Source organism: Pseudonaja textilis, unplaced genomic scaffold (assembly GCF_049901715.1).
Source record: "Pseudonaja textilis isolate UNSWEBS1 unplaced genomic scaffold, rPseTex1.2 PTEXCTG52, whole genome shotgun sequence".
Lineage (NCBI taxonomy): Eukaryota > Metazoa > Chordata > Lepidosauria > Squamata > Elapidae > Pseudonaja > Pseudonaja textilis.
The window spans coordinates 39,052-59,136 of NW_028262749.1; the positions used below are offsets into that span (position 1 = coordinate 39,052).

Below are 20,085 nucleotides of genomic sequence, written 5' to 3' on the forward strand. Positions count from 1 at the left end.
GGAGTTGGAGTCCATCCCTCTTAAAGCATTTGGGATTTGGGGTTTCTTTCTTCCTCTTTCTTTCTCTTTTCCTGTTTCATTCTCTTTCTGTCTGTTCCCCTTCTTTCTCTCTTTGTAATTTCTTTCATCTGCTCCTTTCTCTTTTTTGTCTCATACTCTTTTTGTCTCCCTGTCCTGTCTCTCTCTTTGTTGTTCTCTATCTGTCTCCCTCTTTCTCTTTCTGTTCGTTTGTTTTGTCTCTCTCTCTCTCTCTCTTTCTGGGCATGATCCATTGCTGTTTACAAATACTGAGCCAAAGAATGTGTTAAAGAGGTTGGCTGTAATGGTGTCGTCGTCACAGTCTTTACTGTTAAGGTAATTCCCTGTTAGGAGAATGAACGCATACAGGGAGACGTAGTGAGAGTAATGTTGAATAACACACACACACAGCACACACATACACTGTACAGTAAATATGATGATGGGACTTGTAGTACTACACGTGTCTTGGGTTGGCGGGGTTGGGGAATAAAGAGACTGTTGGCGTCTCAACCTCCTGCCACCTTGGAGGACACACACTGAGGAGCCTGGGGCGGTTTTATGAGCAGTCCTCAACATATGACAAGAGCTTTGGTCACTGAGCAAGGAGCATGTGGTCAAAACGGCCCCCCCCCTCAGATTTTTAGGATCGCTCTCCCGTTTAGTCCTGGGCATGAAGCAAATTGTGCCATTGGGTGAGCGGCGCTGGATCGGCTGAGCAACGTTTGGGCCTTCGGACTTTAAGTGGAACGGAGCTGTTGTTAAGCGAAGCCCATGGGAGGGAAGGTCACAAACTGCGATCGCTTGGACCCCCGGGGTGATGCAACCCACTGGCATCCATACACACCCCTGAATTTTTGACCATGTGACTGGAGGGGGGGAGAAACGCTGTGACGGTCGTAAATGCGAGGACCGGCTGCAAGTGATGAGGACTTCCTGTATGGAAGCGGGGAGGGAGAAGTTGGAAGTTTGCTTTTCTTCCATTGAAGTCCTGCATCCTTAAAGCTGGGGCCCCTCTCGATGGGTTGAGCACCACCGGCAGGTGGGGACAATGGGTTCTGTAGTCCCAGAGTTCCCGGAGCGCCTCGGGATCAGGAAAGGAGTGGAGTGGGCACTCCATCCGTCTGTCTGTCTGTCTTTCTCTCCTTCTCTCCATCTCTCCATTTCCCCATCTCTTCATCTCTGCCTCCTCCTATCGCCTGTCCTTTATCTGTCCCTCTGTATCTATCTGTCCATCCACCCACTTCTACCTTGATCCATCTGTCCATCCATCCTGCTCCATGTAACCCTCTCTGTCCCTCCATCCAGGCCTTTTTTCGTCCTTTCTCTGTCCATCATCACTCTATCATCTATCCATTCATCTCTATCCCTCCATCTTTCTCTTTTATTTATCCCTCCATTCTCTCCCCCTCTCCAGCCATCTATCTCTCCTCCAATCCCTCCATCTTTCTCTTTTATTTATCCCTCCATTCTCTCCCCCTCTCTAGCCATCTATCTCTCCTCCAATCCCTCCATCTTTCTCTTTTATTTATCTCTCCATTCTCTCCCCTCCTCTAGACATCTATCTCTCCTCCAATCCCTCCATCTTTCTCTTTTATTTATCCCTCCATTCTCTCCCCTCCTCTAGACATCTATCTCTCCTCCAATCCCTCCATCTTTCTCTTTTATTTATCCCTCCATTCTCTCCCCCTCTCCAGCCATCTATCTCTCCACCAATCCCTCCATCTTTCTCTTTTATTTATCCCTCCATTCTCTCCCCCTCTCTAGCCATCTATCTCTCCTCCAATCCCTCCATCTTTCTCTTTTATTTATCCCTCCATTCTCTCCCCTCCTCTAGCCATCTATCTCTCCTCCAATCCCTCCATCTCTTTTATTTATCCCTCCATTCTCTCCCCCCCTCTAGCCATCTATCTCTCCACCATCTTTCTCTTTTATTTATCCCTCCATTCTCTCCCCTCCTCTAGACATCTATCTCTCCTCCAATCTAGCCATCTATCTCTCCTCCAATCCCTCCATCTTTCTCTTTTATTTATCCCTCCATTCTCTCCCCCTCTCCAGCCATCTATCTCTCCTCCAATCCCTCCATCTTTCTCTTTTATTTATCCCTCCATTCTCTCCCCCCTCTAGACATCTATCTCTCCTCCAATCCCTCCATCTTTCTCTTTTATTTATCCCTCCATTCTCTCCCCCTCTCCAGCCATCTATCTCTCCTCCAATCCCTCCATCTTTCTCTTTTATTTATCCCTCCATTCTCTCCCCTCTCTAGCCATCTATCTCTCCACCAATCCCTCCATCTTTCTCTTTTATTTATCCCTCCATTCTCTCCCCTCTCTAGCCATCTATCTCTCCACCAATCCCTCCATCTTTCTCTTTTATTTATCCCTATTCTCCATTAGGAGAATGAACGCATACAGGGAGACGTAGTGAGAGTAGTGTTGAATAACACACACACAGCACACACATACACTGTACAGTAAATGTAGGTTTTTACTTCCAATAAACGTTTAAGTACAGTCCAAGATAAGCAGTCCAAGTCCTTGACAGGTAAAGCAATCAATGTTCAGTTCAGGGATAATCCAAATATCAAATCCAGTGTCAAAAACAGTTCAGTAACAGACTTACATCAAATCCAAGAATAGCAGTCAATACAGAAAAGGCAACACTCTCCAGAAAACAGCAGAACAGGGACAGATACTCACTGAAACTAAACAACCCAGGTTTCTGGCTCCATCTTATGGCCATTTGCGGAACCACGCCCAATTACAGTTTTAGCATTTTCTTAAAGATACCGTATTAAAATTTCTATTCTAGTTTATATATTTCCAACCCAAATAACTGTTAGGTGACTTATATTCCTAACATTCTCCTCTTTTGGGTAGGATAATATATACAACCATACGTTCTAAGCATAATCCACACAGCAAGCCCTATGCTTTATGGAGCCTTGGGCCTTTGTAAAATGATCTGCTATATAGTTTTCTGACATACAATATTCTAGCTCAATCATCTTACTTTGCACACATTGTCTCACATTTAAATATCTTAAGTCTCTGTGTTTTGTTCCTGTCTTAACAGCAATATTTGAAGCCATCTGTGTTGCTGATTTGTTATCTTCATAAACAACAATAGAATCTGTTACATCAATTCCCATGTCAATCAATAATTGCTTTTAACAAACTAAATCTGTACATAATAAAGCTAACGTGAGAATACAGCCTCCATTGTTGACAAACTTAGATGTTTCTAATAGATCTCCATCCAATCAATACCTTTCCCAATAATATTACAGTACCCGATGTAGATTTTCGTGTATTTAGGTCTGTAGCAAAATTTGCATCAGCATATGCAGTTAAACTCAGTTCATCTTTAGGCTCCAAATACAATGCATAATGCATTTTTTCTTTCAGATATCTTAACACACGTTTATCAGCTTGCCAGAGCCTTTCAGTCGTCTCAACATTAAATCTCGCTAATTGATTAACACGGTATGCTATATCTGGTCTTGACCAATTACTGAGATAAGATAAACTACCAATCAAGGATTGATAAATGTTCTTATCAAAAATAGGACTTTGAACATCATTGTGGCCAGACTCCTGGCTCATTGATGTTTTAGCTGGCTTACAAAGTTCCATTATAAAACTTTTAAGTAATTGGTTAATTTTATCTGCCTGCGAGATTTTGTATCCTCCCCTAATTTTATCTATCTTTAAACCAAGATATTAATTTCTCCAAACTGTTTTATCTTAAATTTCTTCTCTAACAGTGAAATTATTTTAGTAGCTTCTTGTTCAGTTTTGGTGATTAATGCTATGTCATCGATGAACAATAGCAACAATGACATTACCCCATTACTTTCCTTTTTAAACAAACAGGGATCAGCCGCGCCAAATGAAAACACTCTGCTTGGCAGGGAAGACGTCGCCTCTGCCCCTGAGAAAAACGAGCCTGAAGTCATGGATGGAAGCCCACCTCAAAGTCCTCGCGAAGATCTCCCAAGGCTAAAAGCCAAGAGGATAGCCAAAGAGAAGGCCATGGAAGAAGTTCAGGAGGTTGTGGAACTGGAGGAGGCAGAGACTGAGACGAGCCATCCGAAGATGGAGAATCTTCTCCCCGAAAGTACGGGATGCCACTCTTCAGAAGATGCCTTCCCGCCTCCCATTCCTCGGGTTTCCCGTTCCACTGGAACATTGTCGCAAGACACTTGGCCCTCACAACGACCATCGTCCCCTGCCCCGGAGGAGGTTCTGGTTGCCCTGCCTCTGGCCCCGAGATCTCAGTTCCCAGAAGTGCCTCCTGTTTCATCCTTGATTCTACCACCTTCACCTCCCTCTGAGGGTCCCATCCAAGGCCCATCAGCTACCTCTCAACTCACTCCTTTGACCGAAGGTCCTTGTGTGGAACACATACCTCCCAAAGAGACTCTCCTGCGGGCTGCCCACAAACCTTCGGCGGAAGGTAAGACCTCCCATTTTCTACCCCTGCGGTCATAGGAAAGAAATTGGCCCCGATTTGCAATGGTTGCAACGTCCCGTGGGTGCTGCGATCCCCTTTTGCGACCTTCTGACAAGGCGGAAGCCACATTCGCTTAATGACTGGGTTACTGCCCAAACAACTGCCTCAGTTCACCTGACACAGAGCAGCAGGGAAGGTCATAAAATGGGGCCAAGCTCACTTAACAACAGTCTCACATAGCCATGGAAATGTTGGGCGCGATTGTGGTTGTAAATCAAGGACCAGCTGTAACACTGAGGACAAATGTTAGATCTGTGTACATCAAAGGTTTATAGGGAGTCCACAAAGTATGACCACCCACTTAAGGACCATTCAAAATGACAAACCTATTGTCTGTGTGGTCACACGACCCCATTTTGGACAAAATCAGCAGCTGTTCTGGTTTTATGGTTGTTTGCAGCTTTCCGCGGTAACTAAACCCAGATTGACAGTGTTTTTGCTGAAAATGGACGTTTTCAGTCAAGCCGGCCTCATAGCAAAGAGTGGGTTCGCTTAACGAACTGCAGGGTTTGCTTAATTACGACAGCTGTGTCTTAAAGACTGCAGCAGTGAGTAAAACAGCTGATGCGCAGTGTGAATCAGCCGGGACGGAAATGTAGGACAGACTAGGGCAGGGGCAGGTGGAATCGCTGGCACAACAGGTTCGCACGAACCAGTCGGAACCGTTTCAATCCCAGCCCTGCCGCAGTCCCTTAACGAAGGCGACAATGGCTTAAACACAGCAGTTGCTTAACCATTGCAACAATGGCTTACCAACGGAGGAGGAGGATGACTGAAGCGCCCTTGGTGGTTTTACTTGCAGACTTTTCATGACCCAACTAGGGAACATCATCCGTGCTAGAAGGTTGTGGGGATTGTTCTCTTGTTTATGTAGAATTCCTTCGAGCACCAGTGATGTTACATAGCTGGGTCACAAAACATCGGCCAGAAAACCACCATGCTCAATGAGCACCCAGGAACCAACAAAAAGAGAAACACGGAGGAGCGTGGATTAACACCAGACAAACAAATCAAGCCGAAAACCATACCTTAATGCCTTTAACAGCATTACAAGAGTTGGTAGGGGCCTTGGAGGTCTTCTAGTCCAACCCCCTGCTCAAGCAGGAGCCCCTAGACCCATTGCAGATAAAAGCTTGTCCATTTTCTCCTTTAAAAAGGAACTACCAAGGGGGAAACAAAAGCCACACTCCCTCCCTTGACCTTAGATTAAAAAGGGAATCGACCCCACACTCCCTGATACCATCACACTGATGATATCACCTAGTTGGGTCCTGTAACGTCTGCCAGAAAACCACCCAGCTTAAAGCACATCGTGGACACCAACATGTAAGATGATAGGACGGCCTGTCGATGAAGGACAACCAATGGTTGGGGGTTGTCTGTCAACGGCTCCCAAGAAATACCGACCAATGGGAAAAGGAAAGGTCCGAAGTCCAGACCCTCAACTTCCTCTTTTTTCCAGCTCTCAAGAGTGCCAGGTCTTCCGCTCTCCACCAACTTCCTGGCGGCCAAGATGCCCGAGGGAGGAACCAGTTGCCCGGCCACCAAGATTCCCGCCTCAAATATCTGGGAGCGGTGCGCAAAAAGCGAGCTTCTCGGGGTTCCTTCCGGCCGGAGTCAAGTTCGAGTGAGGAGAGGCCTCTGGAGACACTACATGAGGCGGGCATGATGCCGCTGGAAGAGAAGATGTCCTTGACAGGGAAGAGGGCCCACAACATCAACCACAAAGGTAGGAAGACGTCGGGAGGAGTTGGCCCAACGTGTCTTTCTCTCAGTGTGGGGGTTTCGCTGTGGCTGGTTTGAATGAAGCCCCGTGGTTGGGGAGTTGGCCGTGACATGTCATGTGAGATAGAGGAGGTGTTGGACTAGAAGACCTCCAGGGTCCTGTCCAGCCCTGGCGGGTTCTACCGAGACATCCAGTGGGATGGGTCGGCAGTTGGTCTAGAACAGGGGCCTTCAAACTCGACTGTCAGGATTCCGGTGATCGCCCTTCATTAAATCATAAGCCTCGAGCCGAGCTTCAAAAAAAAACTTCAAAAGATTTATTAGGAGCAACAAGCCAGCATGAATTGTTGACACTGACTGCTTGAAAACTTGTGGACTCAAACTCCCAGAACTCCTCCTCCAGTTATGTTAGCTCAGGAGTTCTGGGAGTTGAAGTCCACAAGTCTTAAACTTTCCAAGTTTGATGGCCCTTGGTGTAGATGAGCTCCCAAGGCTCCTTCCAGCTTTAGGATTCCGTGATCTGTGTTGGGACCTTCAGGGATGTCTAGGAGGATGGGCAAGGGGTTGGACTAGAAGATCTCTAGGGACCCTTCCAGCCCAAAGATTCTATGATCTTCGGTGGGTTCTTCAAAGACTTCCAACGGGATGGGTGGGAGGTTAGCCTAGAAGGTCCCTTCCAGCCTGTGATCTTTGGTGTGTCCTTCAATGATGTGTACAAGGATGGGTGTGAGGGTGGTGGTTTGGAAGATCTCCAAGGTCCCTCCTAGCCAGAGCATTCTACAACTTAAGAATTGTGGCACCAAAGAGAATAAGTTGGGGGGGAGAGGTCAAAGTTCACTACATCTTACTTAATGATGGCAATGGGGGTCACAATTGCCGTTGTAAGTTGAGGACCGAGCCTTGGGAAAGAAGTGAAGAGAGAAGACACTAAAATATCTTTTTGGGCAGGATCGTCTAATGATTCGGAAAGCAACGAAGGGTCACTCCCGGATTTGGAAGAGCCGAACATTCCAGTACCAGGGACAGCTCATGCGGCGCAGGTGTGGCCCCTTCCCAGACCCCAAATGGCTGGACTTCATCTCCCAGAATTCCCTAGTCAGTCGCACTTGAGGTGACCTGGACTGAGAGAGAGAGGGGCTCAAAGTCACTCAGCTGGCTTTCCTCCCTAAGGCAGGACTAGAACTCACTGTTGCCTGGGGATTGGCCCAAAGTCACCCAGCCGGCTTTCATGCCTAAGGTGGGACTAGAACTCCCCTTCTCCTATTGATTGGCCCAAAGTCAGCCAGCTGGCTTTCCTGCCTCAGGCGGGACCAGAACTCCTAGTTCCCTGGGGATTGTCCCAAAGTCACTCAGCCATCTTTCCTGCCTCACGCGGGACCAGAACCCCCAGTTTCCTATTGATTGGGTCCAAGTTGCCCACTCCACTTTCCTCCCTAAGGCTTCAACTCCGCGCCGCCCACTTGAGTGCTATTGAAGGCTGTGCTCGCAAGGCGCCTGAAATTGCCTTCTTTCCATTGATCAATAGATTAAAAATGGAATTGCTGGATCCTAGAAGGAGTGGGGGGCGGTGGGCACAACAAGACTTGACACGGAGAGCGGCATGATTCAATTAACCACCATCTTGTTCAGGCCCAGAAATTTCAGGCTCAATTGTGGTCGTAAGCCGAGTGTCAGGATTCCGGCAATTACCCCATTTAAACCCCGAGTCTTGAGCCTAAACTTCCAAAACTTCCAAAGGATTTATTGGGAGTTAACATGTCCTCCACTGCCTGGGTGCAACCGAATGTGAAGCACATCATTCCTTGTCACCCTTGACCCTGGTTTTCCCCACCCCCACCCCTGGGTGTATTGTAATTCATATTCTCCAATGGGACACATCCATAGCCCAGAGTCATCAGTCAGGCTCTCCAGTTTGAATTTTGCTTGGCAGAAACTTCAGTCACCTGGTTATTATCTCTGAAAAACTATTTATGGAATGCACTTTTGATTTCCAAGCAGCCGTACTGCTCTTTCAAACCCCCTTCCCCCCTCCCTTTCTGTTGGCAACTCTAAAAGGACCCTAGAAATATTTTAGGAGTTGACAGGCAAATGCTCGGACTGGTCCAAGCCAGTCGAATCCCACCACTGTATGCGGACCTGCTCCGGAGTTTTGTCACCCCCAGTTTATTTTCGTTGAGGCGATCAGGTGACTTTGCCAAAGGGTCTCGCTGGATATGGACGGTATTGGCGGGGCTTCGAATTCAACGGCCCCGGGGCCAAAACCACGATTGCAAAGAAAGGGGGGTTGTGTATATCTTGGGGTAGGATATACACAAGAGAAAAATAAAATTAAATAAAAGACCTCTTCAAAAAACCCTGATCTCAGATGTTGAGGCCGGCTAACTGCCTTTCCAGGAAGGTAGAGAGAGACAGAGAGAGAGAGGGATCCGCTTAGTAGTAAGGGAGGAGTAAATGGATTTCTGTGTGTGTGTTTTTTGGCAGGCCCAGGGTACAGGTGAAGAGCCCAGGGTACAGTCTCTGGGTACAGGTGAAGAGTCCATCAGCAAGGCCAAGCAAAGCCGGAGCGAGAAGAAAGCTAGAAAGGTAATTTCCTCCCTCCCTCCCTCCCTCCCTCCCTCCCTTCCTTCCTTCCTTCCTTCCTTCCTTCCTTCTCTCTCTCTCCCTCTTTTTTCCTTCCTTCCTTCCTTCCTTCCTTCCTTCCTTCCTTCCTTCCTTCCTTCCTTCCTCCCTTCCCATCTCTTCCATCTGTCTTCCCTCCCTCCTTCTTTCCATCTTTCCTCCCCTCCCTCCCTCCCTGCTTCCTTCCCTTCCACCTATCCTTCTCCACTTTTCCTTCTTCCTTCCTTCCTTCCTTCCTTCCTTCCTTCCTTCCTTCCTTCCTTCCTTCCTTCCTTCCTTCCTTCCTTCCTTCCTTCCTTCCTTCCCCATCCCTCCATTCTTCCACCCTCTCTTTCTCCCTTCCCTTCCACCTCTTTCCTTCCTTATCCGTCCTCATCCATCTCTTTTCTCGCTCCCTCCCTCCCTCCCTCCAGCACTCTCCTATATTTCCAGAAACAACAATCCTGCAAGGTAAGTTCAGCTGTCAGAGAGGGACTGGCCCCAAATCACCCAACAAGATTTGTTGCTTAATGTGGAACTAGAACTCACCACCTCCTAGTGATGGGCTTGTATTCAGCCAGCTGGCCTTCATGCCTAAGGCGGTGATTGGCTCAAAGCCACCCAGCGGACTTTCACGCCTAAGACTGAACTAGAACTCACCACCTTCATTAAGGGTGTGTTCTAGAGTTTGTTAGTTTCCTGATCTGCTCTACCTCTTGGGCTTGGTGAGGTGTAAGTCTTCTACTCATTGTAGTAGGCGTCTGCTAACATATTGCCAGGCTCCACAGAGCACCTTGGAACAACCCCAATTTTGGGGGGTGTCAATATTTTCCCTGGCTTTGGACTGAGATACCCTCCCCATACTGGGGAAGCGAAGTTCTCTTGGGAAGTCAGAAGAAAGACTTCTGCATGGTTCATTCCAGAAACCTCTTGTGGTCTCTAGAACTTTCCACAATTCATGGTCCACCGTGTCTTGAAGAAGACCGTACCTCAAGATGGCCCTCTGTGGAAGCAAAGGGTTGGTCTGCAGGACCTCAACTGTAGCATCGGGCGGGAGAAAGTCCCTCTTTTTCTGGTTCTTCATCCAGCTCTTGTGTCAGGGTTCCAGCGATTGCCCTAATTAAATCATGAGCCTCAAGCCAAGCTTCAAAAGAATTCAGCAGATTTATTAGGAGCAGCACGCCGGCATTCTCCTAAATGAAGCCAACTCTGGCCTACGTAACTGACAGTCACCTGTGGCCCAGTTTCCCCCTCTCCCCCCGGGTGTGTCATAAATCAGATTCTCCAATGAAGGGATTTCATGGGCAGAAGATCCGGTAGCCTAGGCTACACTCTTTGTAAGATAAGGGCGGTTCTGGCTTTAAACTGCCTTACTGCTCCTTCAGATTCCCCCACCTTGTTTATGGCAACTCGAAAACAGGCATAGGAATGTTTTATGAGTTGAAAGCTTGGCCTTTAGGACCTCAACTCTAGCATTGGGTGGGCCAAGGTCCTTCCTTCTCCTGGTTCTTCAACCAGTTCTTGGGTTGACCCCGTGGCTTCAAGCCCAGCCTAGTTTTTGGAGGGTTGTGTCAGGATTCCGGCGATTGCCCTAATTAAATCATGAGCCTCGAGCCGAGCTTCAAAAAATAATTCAAAACATTTATGAGGAGCAACATGCCGGCCTGAAGCTAAATGAATCCAAATCCTGGTTCCTCAACCTCCTGAGCTTTCTTCCGTGGCTTTTGAGGGTGGGTGCGAGTTCCTCTCTTTGTGGTGTGGTTGCGAGCCGGTCAACGTGGTGTCAACGGATTGTGTGAGGTCTTCTACTTTGCCCCCAGGCCATGTCCAAACTGGGTCTGCGGCAGATCCATGGCGTGAACAGGGTAACCATCCGCAAATCCAATAATATCTTGTTTGTCATCACCAAGCCGGATGTCTTCAAAAGTCCGACTTCTGACAACTACATTGTCTTTGGGGAAGTCAAGGTGAGCTGAGGGTGGACGAGGATCTGGGGTCTTGGGAGGGTGTGGGGGGGAGAAGTCCGTTGGTGAGTGAAGAGGGAGGAAGAGGAAGGAGGGAGGAAAGAAAGATAGGAAAAGGGTGGATGGACGGAAGGAAGTAAGGAGAAAGGAAAATAGGAAAGAAGGGAATCAGGAAGAGATAGGAAGAAAGGGAAAAGGATGGAAGGAAGGAAGTAGAAAGGAATGTAGGAAAGAAAGGAAGAAGGAAGGAGAGGTAGGAGAAGGACAGAAGGAAGGAGAGAGGAGAGAAGGGAAGAAGGAAAAAGGGAAGGAGGAAAGAACAAAAGGAGATAGGGATCTTGAGGGGAGGAAAAGGGTGGAAGGAAGGAAGATAAAGGAAAGAAGGGAAAAAGGGATAAAGGGAGGAGAGATAGGAGAAAGAAGGAAGGAAGGAGAGCCCAGGGAGGGTGAAAATGGCCGTTGCATGACCGATTGCTCAATTTTTTTGAAGCCCCACCCCTGGATTTAGGGAAGTGGACTAATTCCTGGTTGAAGGACCTGGCTTCTTGGTAGAACATGGCCAAAGGTCTTGACTGATTGGAGAACGTCTCCTTGCGGGGTCTTCTCCTGGAAAACGGGCCAAAGCCAGGTCCTCTTTCTCCTCCAGAACGGAGGCAGATCTTCTCCTGGCAATGGGCTAGATCTGGCTTTGCCCAAGTCTCCTTTTCTCCCTCCCGAAGATCTGAAGGTCCTCCATTGCTTTCTTTTTTCAGATTGAAGACCTCTCCCAAGAGGCCCACAAAGCGACTGTGGAGCACTCGCCCCTGATCACCGAAGCGGCGTCGGCCGTCACCATCAAGGAGGAGAGTGAGGAAGAGGAGGAGGTAAAGGAGGCCAACCTTCTCCAGACGTGAGCGGGAGAGGGTAATAGAAAGGAGGACAGGCCAAGAAAGAACGAGAACCTTCAGGATGTCCTCCTTGGAGGTCCACCTAGGACAAGAGTAGCAACCCATGGCTCTAGAGCCGCATGTGGCTCTTTCATTCCTTTGCTGCTCCTTCCTGTCCCACAATTGATAGAGCTTTTGGTTAGGAAAGAGGATGCCGGGCTAGGAGGAGACTCTATGATGAGGGAACTGGACTTCCGGTTGGCTCCAGGATTGAACGGGAGGGCTTCCAATTAGGAACTTTGTGGCTATTTGAGTGTTTTAAGGTTGCCGACTCCTGACCTAGGAGATCCAAGGGGAGTAGACTTCTCGGGAGGCAGGCCATTAACCCATGGAGCCCAATTCTTGCTCAGAATACCTTGCTTTGACCAAGAATGGTGACTCTTCTCTGGTCGTCTCCATCTTCATGACCACAAGAGTTGTCCACATTGGATGGCGCCAACGTTGGTGGTACCTCCAACCTCGATGCTGTGGACAGGTGTCTCTCAGATGTGTAGGGACTACACTCCCTAGAAGGATCTAATATTACTCGGGCTGGGAGGGACAGAGGAGGACATTTAGTCCAACCTCAGGAGACACCATACCATCTATCTACTGAGCTTCATGTTGATGGACCACATGTCCATCTCAATGAGAAAACCTCTTCGTAGCTTCTCCAGCCAACTCCATGTTCTTCTTGAAGATGCTAAGCTCGGACTTCAGGTTGCAGGGACACCATTAAGTGTTGGTAGAAGTTATCCTGTGGTGGGGTAAGTCTATTGTCTGGAACCTTACTCCATTGTTACTATAATGATTGTTATGGTTTGCTGCAAAGTCAGCCAGATGTTGAGGTGGGATTTGGGATTTGGAACCGCCTCTTGAAGTCCTGCCCAAGGACCTAACATGATGGTCTTTCTTTCTTTCTTTCTTTCTTTCTTTCTTTCTTTCTTTCTTTCTTTCTTTCTTTCTTTCTTTCTTTCTTTCTTTCTTTCTTTCTTTCCTTCTTCCTTTCTTCCTTTCTTCCTTTCCTTCCTTCCTTCCTTCCTTCTTTCTTTCCTTCTTTCCTTCTTTCTTCCTTCCTTCCTGTCTGCATGTCTTTTCTTTTTTCTCTTCTTTTATCTCTCTCTTTCTTTCCCCTTCTCCCTCCCTCCCTCCCTCCATCCCTACTTTCTTTTCCGATCCTTTTTCATGCTTTCCTCTTTTTTCTTTCTTCTTTCTTTCTTTTTTGTTTCTTTGTTTTCTTTCTTTCTTCCTTCTGTTTACTTCTTTCTTTCTTCTTTCCTTCCTTCTCTTTCTTTCTTTCTCTCTTTCTTTCTTTTTCATTCATTCATTCATTCATTCTTTCCTGCTTGCATTTATGTATTTCCTCCCTCCCTTCCTCTTTGCCAGATGGACGAAACGGGTCTGGAAGTGAGTGATATCGAATTGGTCATGGCACAGGCCAACGTCTCCCGCTCCAAAGCCGTCCGAGCCCTTCGGCACAACAATAACGACATCGTCAACGCCATCCTGGTCAGTGGTTTGAGGGCAGCCCTCTCTCTCCTCTGCTGCAGTGGAATGTAGTCTGGATTCCCGGAAGGAAAGGGAGGGGAGACGGAGAGACGGGTTTGGAGAGTTTGGTTGAGAGGAAGAGAATTGACATGGCTGCTTCCCCACGATTCCCACAGTATATCCCTAGGGAGGCAGTCCTCAACTTACGATGGTTCAGTTAGTGTCTGTTCCTCAATTTACAACTGTTAGCAACTGTTCCAAGTTCGAACAGCGCAGAAGAAAGGGTCTTAAGAGACAGATGCGACTGCCTTCACAATTGCCAGGATTCCCTTAATACAGATCTGCCAGGGAAGGTCGTAAAATGGGACAAAAACTCACTTAAGAAGCATCTTACTTAGCGACACAAATCTGCAGCTCCATTGTGGTCATACATTGAGGAGTGCCTATGGAATAGAATAGAAATGAATAGAATAGAATATAGAGTAGGGTAGAATGAAATAGATTACATTACTACATTATTACATTATAAACTGCTTGAAAAAATAAAGGGAACACAAAAATAAGACATCCTAGATCTGAATGAATGAAATATTCTTATTAAATACTTTGTTCATTACATAGTTGAATGTGCTGACAACAAAATCACATAAAAATTATCAATGGAAATCAAATTTAGCAATCCATGGACGTCTGGATTTGGAGTTACACTCAAAATTAAAGTGGAAAAAAACACGACAGGCTGATCCAACTTTGATGTCATGTCCTTAAAACAAGTCAAAATGAGGCTCAGTAGCGTGTGTGGCCTCCACGTGCCTGTATGACCTCCCTACAACGCCTGGGCGTGCTCCTGATGAGGTGGCGGTGGTCTCCTGAGGGATCTCCTCCCACACCTGGACTAAAGCATCCCCCAACTCCTGGACAGTCTGTGGTGCAACGTGGCGTTGGTGGATGGAGCGAGACATGATGTCTCAGATGTGCTTAATTGTATTCAGGTCTGGGGAACGGGCGCGCCAGTCCATAGCATCAGTGCCTTCGTCTTGCAGGAACTGCTGACACACTCCAGCCACATGAGGTCTAGCATTTTCATGCATTAGGAGGAACCCAGGGCCAACCGCACCAGCATATGGTCTCACAAGGGGTCTGAGGATCTCATCTCAGTACCTAATGGCAGTCAAGCTACCTCTGGCGAGCACATGGAGGGCTGTGCGGCCCCCTAAAGAAATGCCACCTCATACCATTACTGACCCACTGCCAAACCGGTCATGCTGGAGGATGTTGCAGGCAGCAGAACGTTCTCCACGGCGTCTCCAGACCCTGTCACGTCTTTCACATGTGCTCAGTGTGAACCTGCTCTCATCTGTGAAGAGCACAGGGCGCCAGTGGCAAATTTGCCAATCTTGGCAAATGCCAAACGTCCAGCATGGTGTTGGGCTGTAAGCACAACCCCCACCTGTGGACCTCGGGCCCTCATACCACCCTCATGGAGTCTGTTTCTGACCGTTTGAGCAGCCACATGCACATTTGTGGCCCGCTGGAGGTCATTTTGAACGGCTCTGGCAGTGCTCCTCCTGTCCCTCCTTGCATAAAGGCGGAGGTAGCGGTCCTGATGCTGGGTTGTTGCTCTCCTACGGCCTCCTCCACATCTCCTGATGTACTGGCCTGTCTCCTGGTAGCTCGCATTGATGGCCATCCTGGATGAGCTACACTACTGAGCCACTTGTGTGGGTTGTAGACTCCGTCTCATGCTACCACTAGAGTGAAAGCACTGCCAGCATTCAAGAGTGACCAAACCATCATCCAGAAAGCATAGGGACTGAGAAGTGGTCTGTGGTCACCACCTGCAGAACCACTCCTTTAGTGGGGATGTCTTGCTACCTGCCTCTGCTTTCCGCCTGTTGTCTGTTCTATTTGCACAACAGCATGTGAAATTGATTGTCAATCAGTGTTGCTACCCAAGTGGACAGTTTGATTTACATTGTGTTGTTTACTTTGTGTTGTTTAAATGTTCCCTTTATTTTTTTTGAGCAGTGTATTTTATACTTTTTTAGTTTACTTTATTGTCATTGCAGCTCGTACAACGAAATCAAACACCATCTTCAGTGGACATCATGAACACGAAAATAAACACAAACACACACCCTTCACACTCCACACATTGAATTGGAAACCCGATATTGCATTAATATTGCACCATACAGCAGAATTCAAAAGAGCTCCTGCCCTGGGAAAGACGCTGTTTTTCAGCCTATTTGTCCTTGTTTTTAATATAATATAATAATGATGGAGGAGGAGGAGGAGGAAGAGGAGGAGGAGTGGGAGGATGAGGAAGAGGAGGAGGAGTGGGACGAGGAGGAAGAGGAGGAGGAGGAGGAGGACTGGGAGGAGGAGGAGGAGGACTGGGAGGAGGACTGGGAGGAGGAGGAGGAGGAACGGGAGGAGGAGTGGGATGAGGAGGAGGAAGAAGAGGAGGAGGAGGACTCTGCGGTCTTAGCTGGGTGATTTCCTTGCAGACATTTCTCGACCCAGCTAGGGAGCATCATCAGGGCTGGGAGGGAGCAGGGTGGAGTTTCTCTTCCTACAGGATACGTAGTATATATAGACACCTGCAGGAAAACCTCCCTGCTCGGAGATCCCCAAGGACCCCACAATTCTCCCTCCTCCCTCCCCTCTTCCTCCTCCTCCTCCTCTCCGGCACTGAGGACGGTACCTAGTTGGGGGGCAAGACGTCTGCGAGGACCCCTCCCCTCCCCCTCCCCTCCCCCCCCACTGCTTCCTAGACCTGACGCTTCCCTTCTCTCCCCTTCTGTCTTCCAGGAGCTGACCATGTAGTGACCGGTGGGGGGACGTGCCCCGCCCAGCCCGCCCACCCCTGCCTCAGTTTCCCCACTCAGCCACCACTTCTGTATAGAAACCCAGTTGCCCGTAGCCGATTACAGCTGTTAGGAACTTGCTAAGACTTTACTCTCCCGATTCTACACCAAGGATGCGCTCGCGCTCAATAAACGGTATATTCCCTCCTGCTGCACCCAGCCTCCGTTTCTCTCTCTCTCTCTCTCTCTCTCTTTGGCTGGGCAGGGAGGTGGGTTCGAAGGTGCCGGGTGCCAAGTCCTCGACTTCCAGGGGTCTGTTTAGCAACAGTTCCAAAAGCACAGAAGTCACCTCCCCGCACCCCAAAATGGGACTTCGTCTTAGCCCAGGGGGGGGGGCGGGGATTCGGCCGGTTCAGGCCAGTTCGGCGGAAGCGGTTGTCAATTTGAGGTCCCCTTGGGCGGAGCAGCAGTTCCGAAGCCCAGCTGCCCCGCCCTGCCCCGCCCCCCCCCCCCGGGGGACCCACCCACCTGGTTCTGGCTCCCAGGTAGGTGCACGGAGGGAAGGAAAAGAAAGAAAAGAAAAGAAGGAAAGGAAAGGAAAGGAAAGGAAAGGAAAGGAAAGGAAAGGAAAGGAAAGGAAAGGAAAGGAAAGGAAGAAAGGAGGGAGGGAGGGAGGGAGGGACGGAGAGAAAGAAAGAAAAAGAAAGAAAGAAAGAGACAGAAAGAAAAAGAGAAAAAGAAAGAAAAGAAAGAGAAAGAAAGAAAGAAGGATAGAAAGAAGGATAGAAGGAAGGAAGAGAGAAAGAAAGAAAAAAGAAAGAAAGAAAGAGACAGAAAGAAAAAGAGAAAAAGAAAGAAAAGAAAGAGAAAGAAAGAAGGATAGAAAGAAGGATAGAAGGAAGGAAGAGAGAAAGAAAGAAAGAAGGAAGGAAAGAAGGATGGAAGGAAGGATAGAAGGAAGGAAGAAAGAGAGAAAGAAAGGAAGGAAGGAAGGAAGGATAGAAGGAAGAGAGAGAGAGAAAGAAAGAATGAAAGAAAGTAAAGAAAGGAAGGAAAGAATGGAGAGAGAAAGAGAAAGACAGAAAAAAAAGAAAGAAGGAATGATAGAAGGATAGAAGGAAGGAAGAAAGAGAGAGAAAGAACAAAACAAAGAAAGAAGTAAAGAAAGGAAGGAAGGAAGGGAGAGAAAGAAAGAAAGGAAAGGGAAGGAAGGAAGGAAAGAAAGAAAGAAAGAAAGAAAGAAAGAAAGAAAGAAAGAAAGAAAGAAAGAAAGAAAGAAAGAAAGAAAGAATCCCACCCTGGGCACATAACCAAATTCTGAGCCGTTTGGGCGTCATGACGGCATCAAAAAATGCTGGACGTTCCCCAAGATCGAAATTGGGAGGCCACTGACTCGTATTTATGACGGCCACGTCCCAAGCCATGCGATTTCCCCCTCCCCCCATTAGCGACCTTTGGACAATAGCAGGACGTTTGCTCTCACTTCACAACCAGGCGACTCACTTAAGGATGGCCGTGATTCGCATGTAACGGCGGCGGCAGGACAGGTTGTAAAACGGGGCCCAACTCACGGAATCAAAGTCTCGCTTCATGACAGAAATGTTGGGCTCAGTTGTGGCCGTAAAGCAAGGACTGGCCGTATTTTTTTTCCAGTCTGTGATGGGTCTGGATGCTTTTTGCCCTCTTACTGACAATGGAGTGCGTCAGAATTGCTGAACTGGAAGGGGCCTTGGAGGTCATCTAGTCCAAAGTGCCCACCTCACTCAGAGTAATAGAATCATAGAGTTGCAAGGGATCTTGGAGGTCATCTACTCAAACCCCCTGCTCGAAACAGGAGACCTCCACAGAATAAGGGGAGTTGGAAAGAACCCCTGAGGTCACCTATTCCAACCCAATCACCACATTCAGAAGAATAGTTCTTAAAGGGAACTTGGAGGTCATCTAGTCCAACCCCCTGCTGCAGAAGGAGGCCCTGACAGAATCATAGAATGACAGAGTTGGAAGGGACCTCGGAGGTCATCTAGTCCAAACCCCGCTCTCTCTGAGAAACGGTTGTCCAATCTCTTTTTTCAAACCCTTCAGTAACGGAGCACCCATCATTTCTGGATTATTATTACTTTTAAAAAATAATATTTCCTTTTATAAAATCTCCCCCTCCCCCAGTCTTCTGAAACCCTCCCCCTCCCCCATGTGAAAATTCAAGAAGCTGAGCCGAGTGCGAGTTCTACCAGCCCTTAAAGCTGGCGACACGGATAAAGGAACATTTTTTTCCCCATAAATAAATAAATAAGTCCATATCACAGAAAGATGGCAACATTAATGAAAGTTTAACCGGGGAGGTTTTCTCACCCGCTTCCCCTTGGGAATCCATTTCATGCCCTCTATCCTGGTTTGTTCCATCTTCACTCTTGATGGAGAGCATGTAGGGTTTTCTTCCCCAAACCTATTCCGAGTCCCATCATCCTTAACATTAGGAAAAAAGTATATTGAGATTGAGATGGATGTCTGGAAATGTAGTCGTGGCTTCTTCTATGGCTGGCTTGGTGTGGTTGTGTGGTCCAAGGCCATCTATTGTGGGTTGCGATCATGGTTTGTGGCTCTCCTTCTGTGAAGCTAGCCAATGGGGGGAGGTGGTCCACCCCACTGTATCTGTATAAAATTTCTTCATCTCCCCAAAGACTTTGGGGTGAGCAGGACTACCACTAGCTCCAGCAGGGAGTTTGACTAGATGACCTCAATGTCCCTCCCAGCTGTTTGATTCTGTAAGGGTCTCCTTTTTGAGCAGGGGGTTGGACTAGATGACCTCCGAGGACCCTTCCCACCCTATGATTTTGGAATTCTGTAAGGGTCTCCTGCTTGAGCAGGGGGTTGGACTAGATGACCTCCGAGGTCCCACCCAGCTGTTTGATTCTGTAAGGGCCTCCTACTTGAGCAGGGGGTTGGACTAGATGACCTCCAAGGTCCCTCCCAGCTGTTTGATTCTGTAAGGGTCTCTTGTTTGAGCAGGGGGTTGGACTAGATGGCCTCCGAGGATCCTTCCCACCCTATGATTCTGCAATTGTGTAAGGGTCTCCTGCTTGAGCAGGGGGTTGGACTAGATGACCTCTTGAGATCCCTTCCAACTCTGCCACACTGTAACGGTTAGTAGGACACTACCTCACCTCTGATCTTGGAAACTCAGCTTAATGGTCAGAAAGGGGCGCTGTCTCTTTAAGAACTGAAAGCAGAGAGCTTTAGAGCCCCACCCTCTTTCTCCTCCACCCTTCTCCCCTCTTCCTAAATTAAAAAAGTAAAATAAAGTGGAGAAGGTGCTGGAAGGCTCGGCCTGAGAGTTCCTGAAGAGATTCTGGTCTGAAGGAAGCCCTTCCACTAGTTAACTGACTGAGAATCGTGGTTAGAATGGGGGCTATTCTCAGCCTCTTTAAGAACCCAAGAGAAGGTAACTGGAGCCCCCTGGGGCAAGGTTATTTGGGGACAGGGGATGCCTGCTGAGGAGCAAGGGGAGTTTTTGGGGTGGGGGTGTCCAGACAAGGGGGAGGGTCTGGAGTAGTTTCTCCAAGCTGAGGATGATGGGTGGTGGAGTCTTGGGCATAGGGGTTTGCCATATTAAAGAAGGATGTTGAGAAGGTTGGGTCTGGGTTGGGTTGAGTGGAATAGGACTGAGTTTGAGTAGGATTGGGTAGGATTGTGTTGCATTGAGTAAGTTTGGGTTGGGTAAAGCAGGGTTGTGTTGCGTTGGGTTGGGTTGAGTTGGAAGCTCATGGAAGAGTCCTGACTGTGTTTGTGTAAATGCACAATGGGTGTGAGACACACACTAGCCACCTTTTCTTTTCCTATCAGCAAACTGGAACAGGAACAGAGGGGAAATTAAGTTAATAATCAAAGTTGGTTTATTTTCCAGTTGCAGCTTCTTGCACAATTTTAATTCTGGGAGTGTAAATGATGGCTTGTTGCAAAGACACCTATAACAACCCACACCTGTATGTGTTTGTGGGGGGGGGGGAAGTGGAACTCAATTCCCAGAATTCTTTGCACTAAGGAGTTGAAGGGTGTCTGATCTGA

General features: G+C 48.0%; 2 protein-coding genes across 2 annotated transcripts; both read left to right on the plus strand.

Annotated features, from left to right (window-relative positions):
- Nucleotides 1–3,839: 3,839 nt before the first annotated feature.
- On the plus strand, nt 3,840–7,373 carry LOC148123784 (uncharacterized). Its single transcript, XM_087918798.1, has 3 exons — nt 3,840–4,476; nt 5,996–6,262; nt 7,207–7,373. Exons 1-3 carry the CDS (start codon nt 3,840–3,842, stop codon nt 7,371–7,373), a joined length of 1,071 nt encoding a protein of 356 aa, XP_087774924.1.
- Nucleotides 7,374–11,272: 3,899 nt separating this feature from the next.
- On the plus strand, nt 11,273–16,231 carry LOC113453846 (nascent polypeptide-associated complex subunit alpha-like). Its single transcript, XM_087918799.1, has 4 exons — nt 11,273–11,278; nt 11,573–11,683; nt 13,112–13,234; nt 16,028–16,231. The coding sequence occupies exons 1-4, from the start codon at nt 11,273–11,275 to the stop codon at nt 16,040–16,042; spliced, it is 255 nt and encodes an 84-aa protein (XP_087774925.1). The 3' UTR covers nt 16,043–16,231.
- The last annotated feature ends 3,854 nt before the right edge of the window (nt 16,232–20,085 follow it).

What these genes read in the sequence shown, in the direction of transcription:
- LOC148123784 (XM_087918798.1), top strand. Translation starts at nt 3,840, where the DNA reads ATGAACAATAGCAACAATGACATTACCCCATTACTTTCCTTTTTAAAC. An exon ending in CCACAAACCTTCGGCGGAAG is followed by an intron (nt 4,477 to 5,995) that starts GTAAGACCTCCC and finishes TCTTTTTTCCAG; the next exon opens with CTCTCAAGAGTGCCAGGTCT. An exon ending in CCACAACATCAACCACAAAG is followed by an intron (nt 6,263 to 7,206) that starts GTAGGAAGACGT and finishes CTTTTTGGGCAG; the next exon opens with GATCGTCTAATGATTCGGAA.
- LOC113453846 (XM_087918799.1), top strand. An exon ending in AGAGTGAGGAAGAGGAGGAG is followed by an intron (nt 11,684 to 13,111) that starts GTAAAGGAGGCC and finishes CCTCTTTGCCAG; the next exon opens with ATGGACGAAACGGGTCTGGA.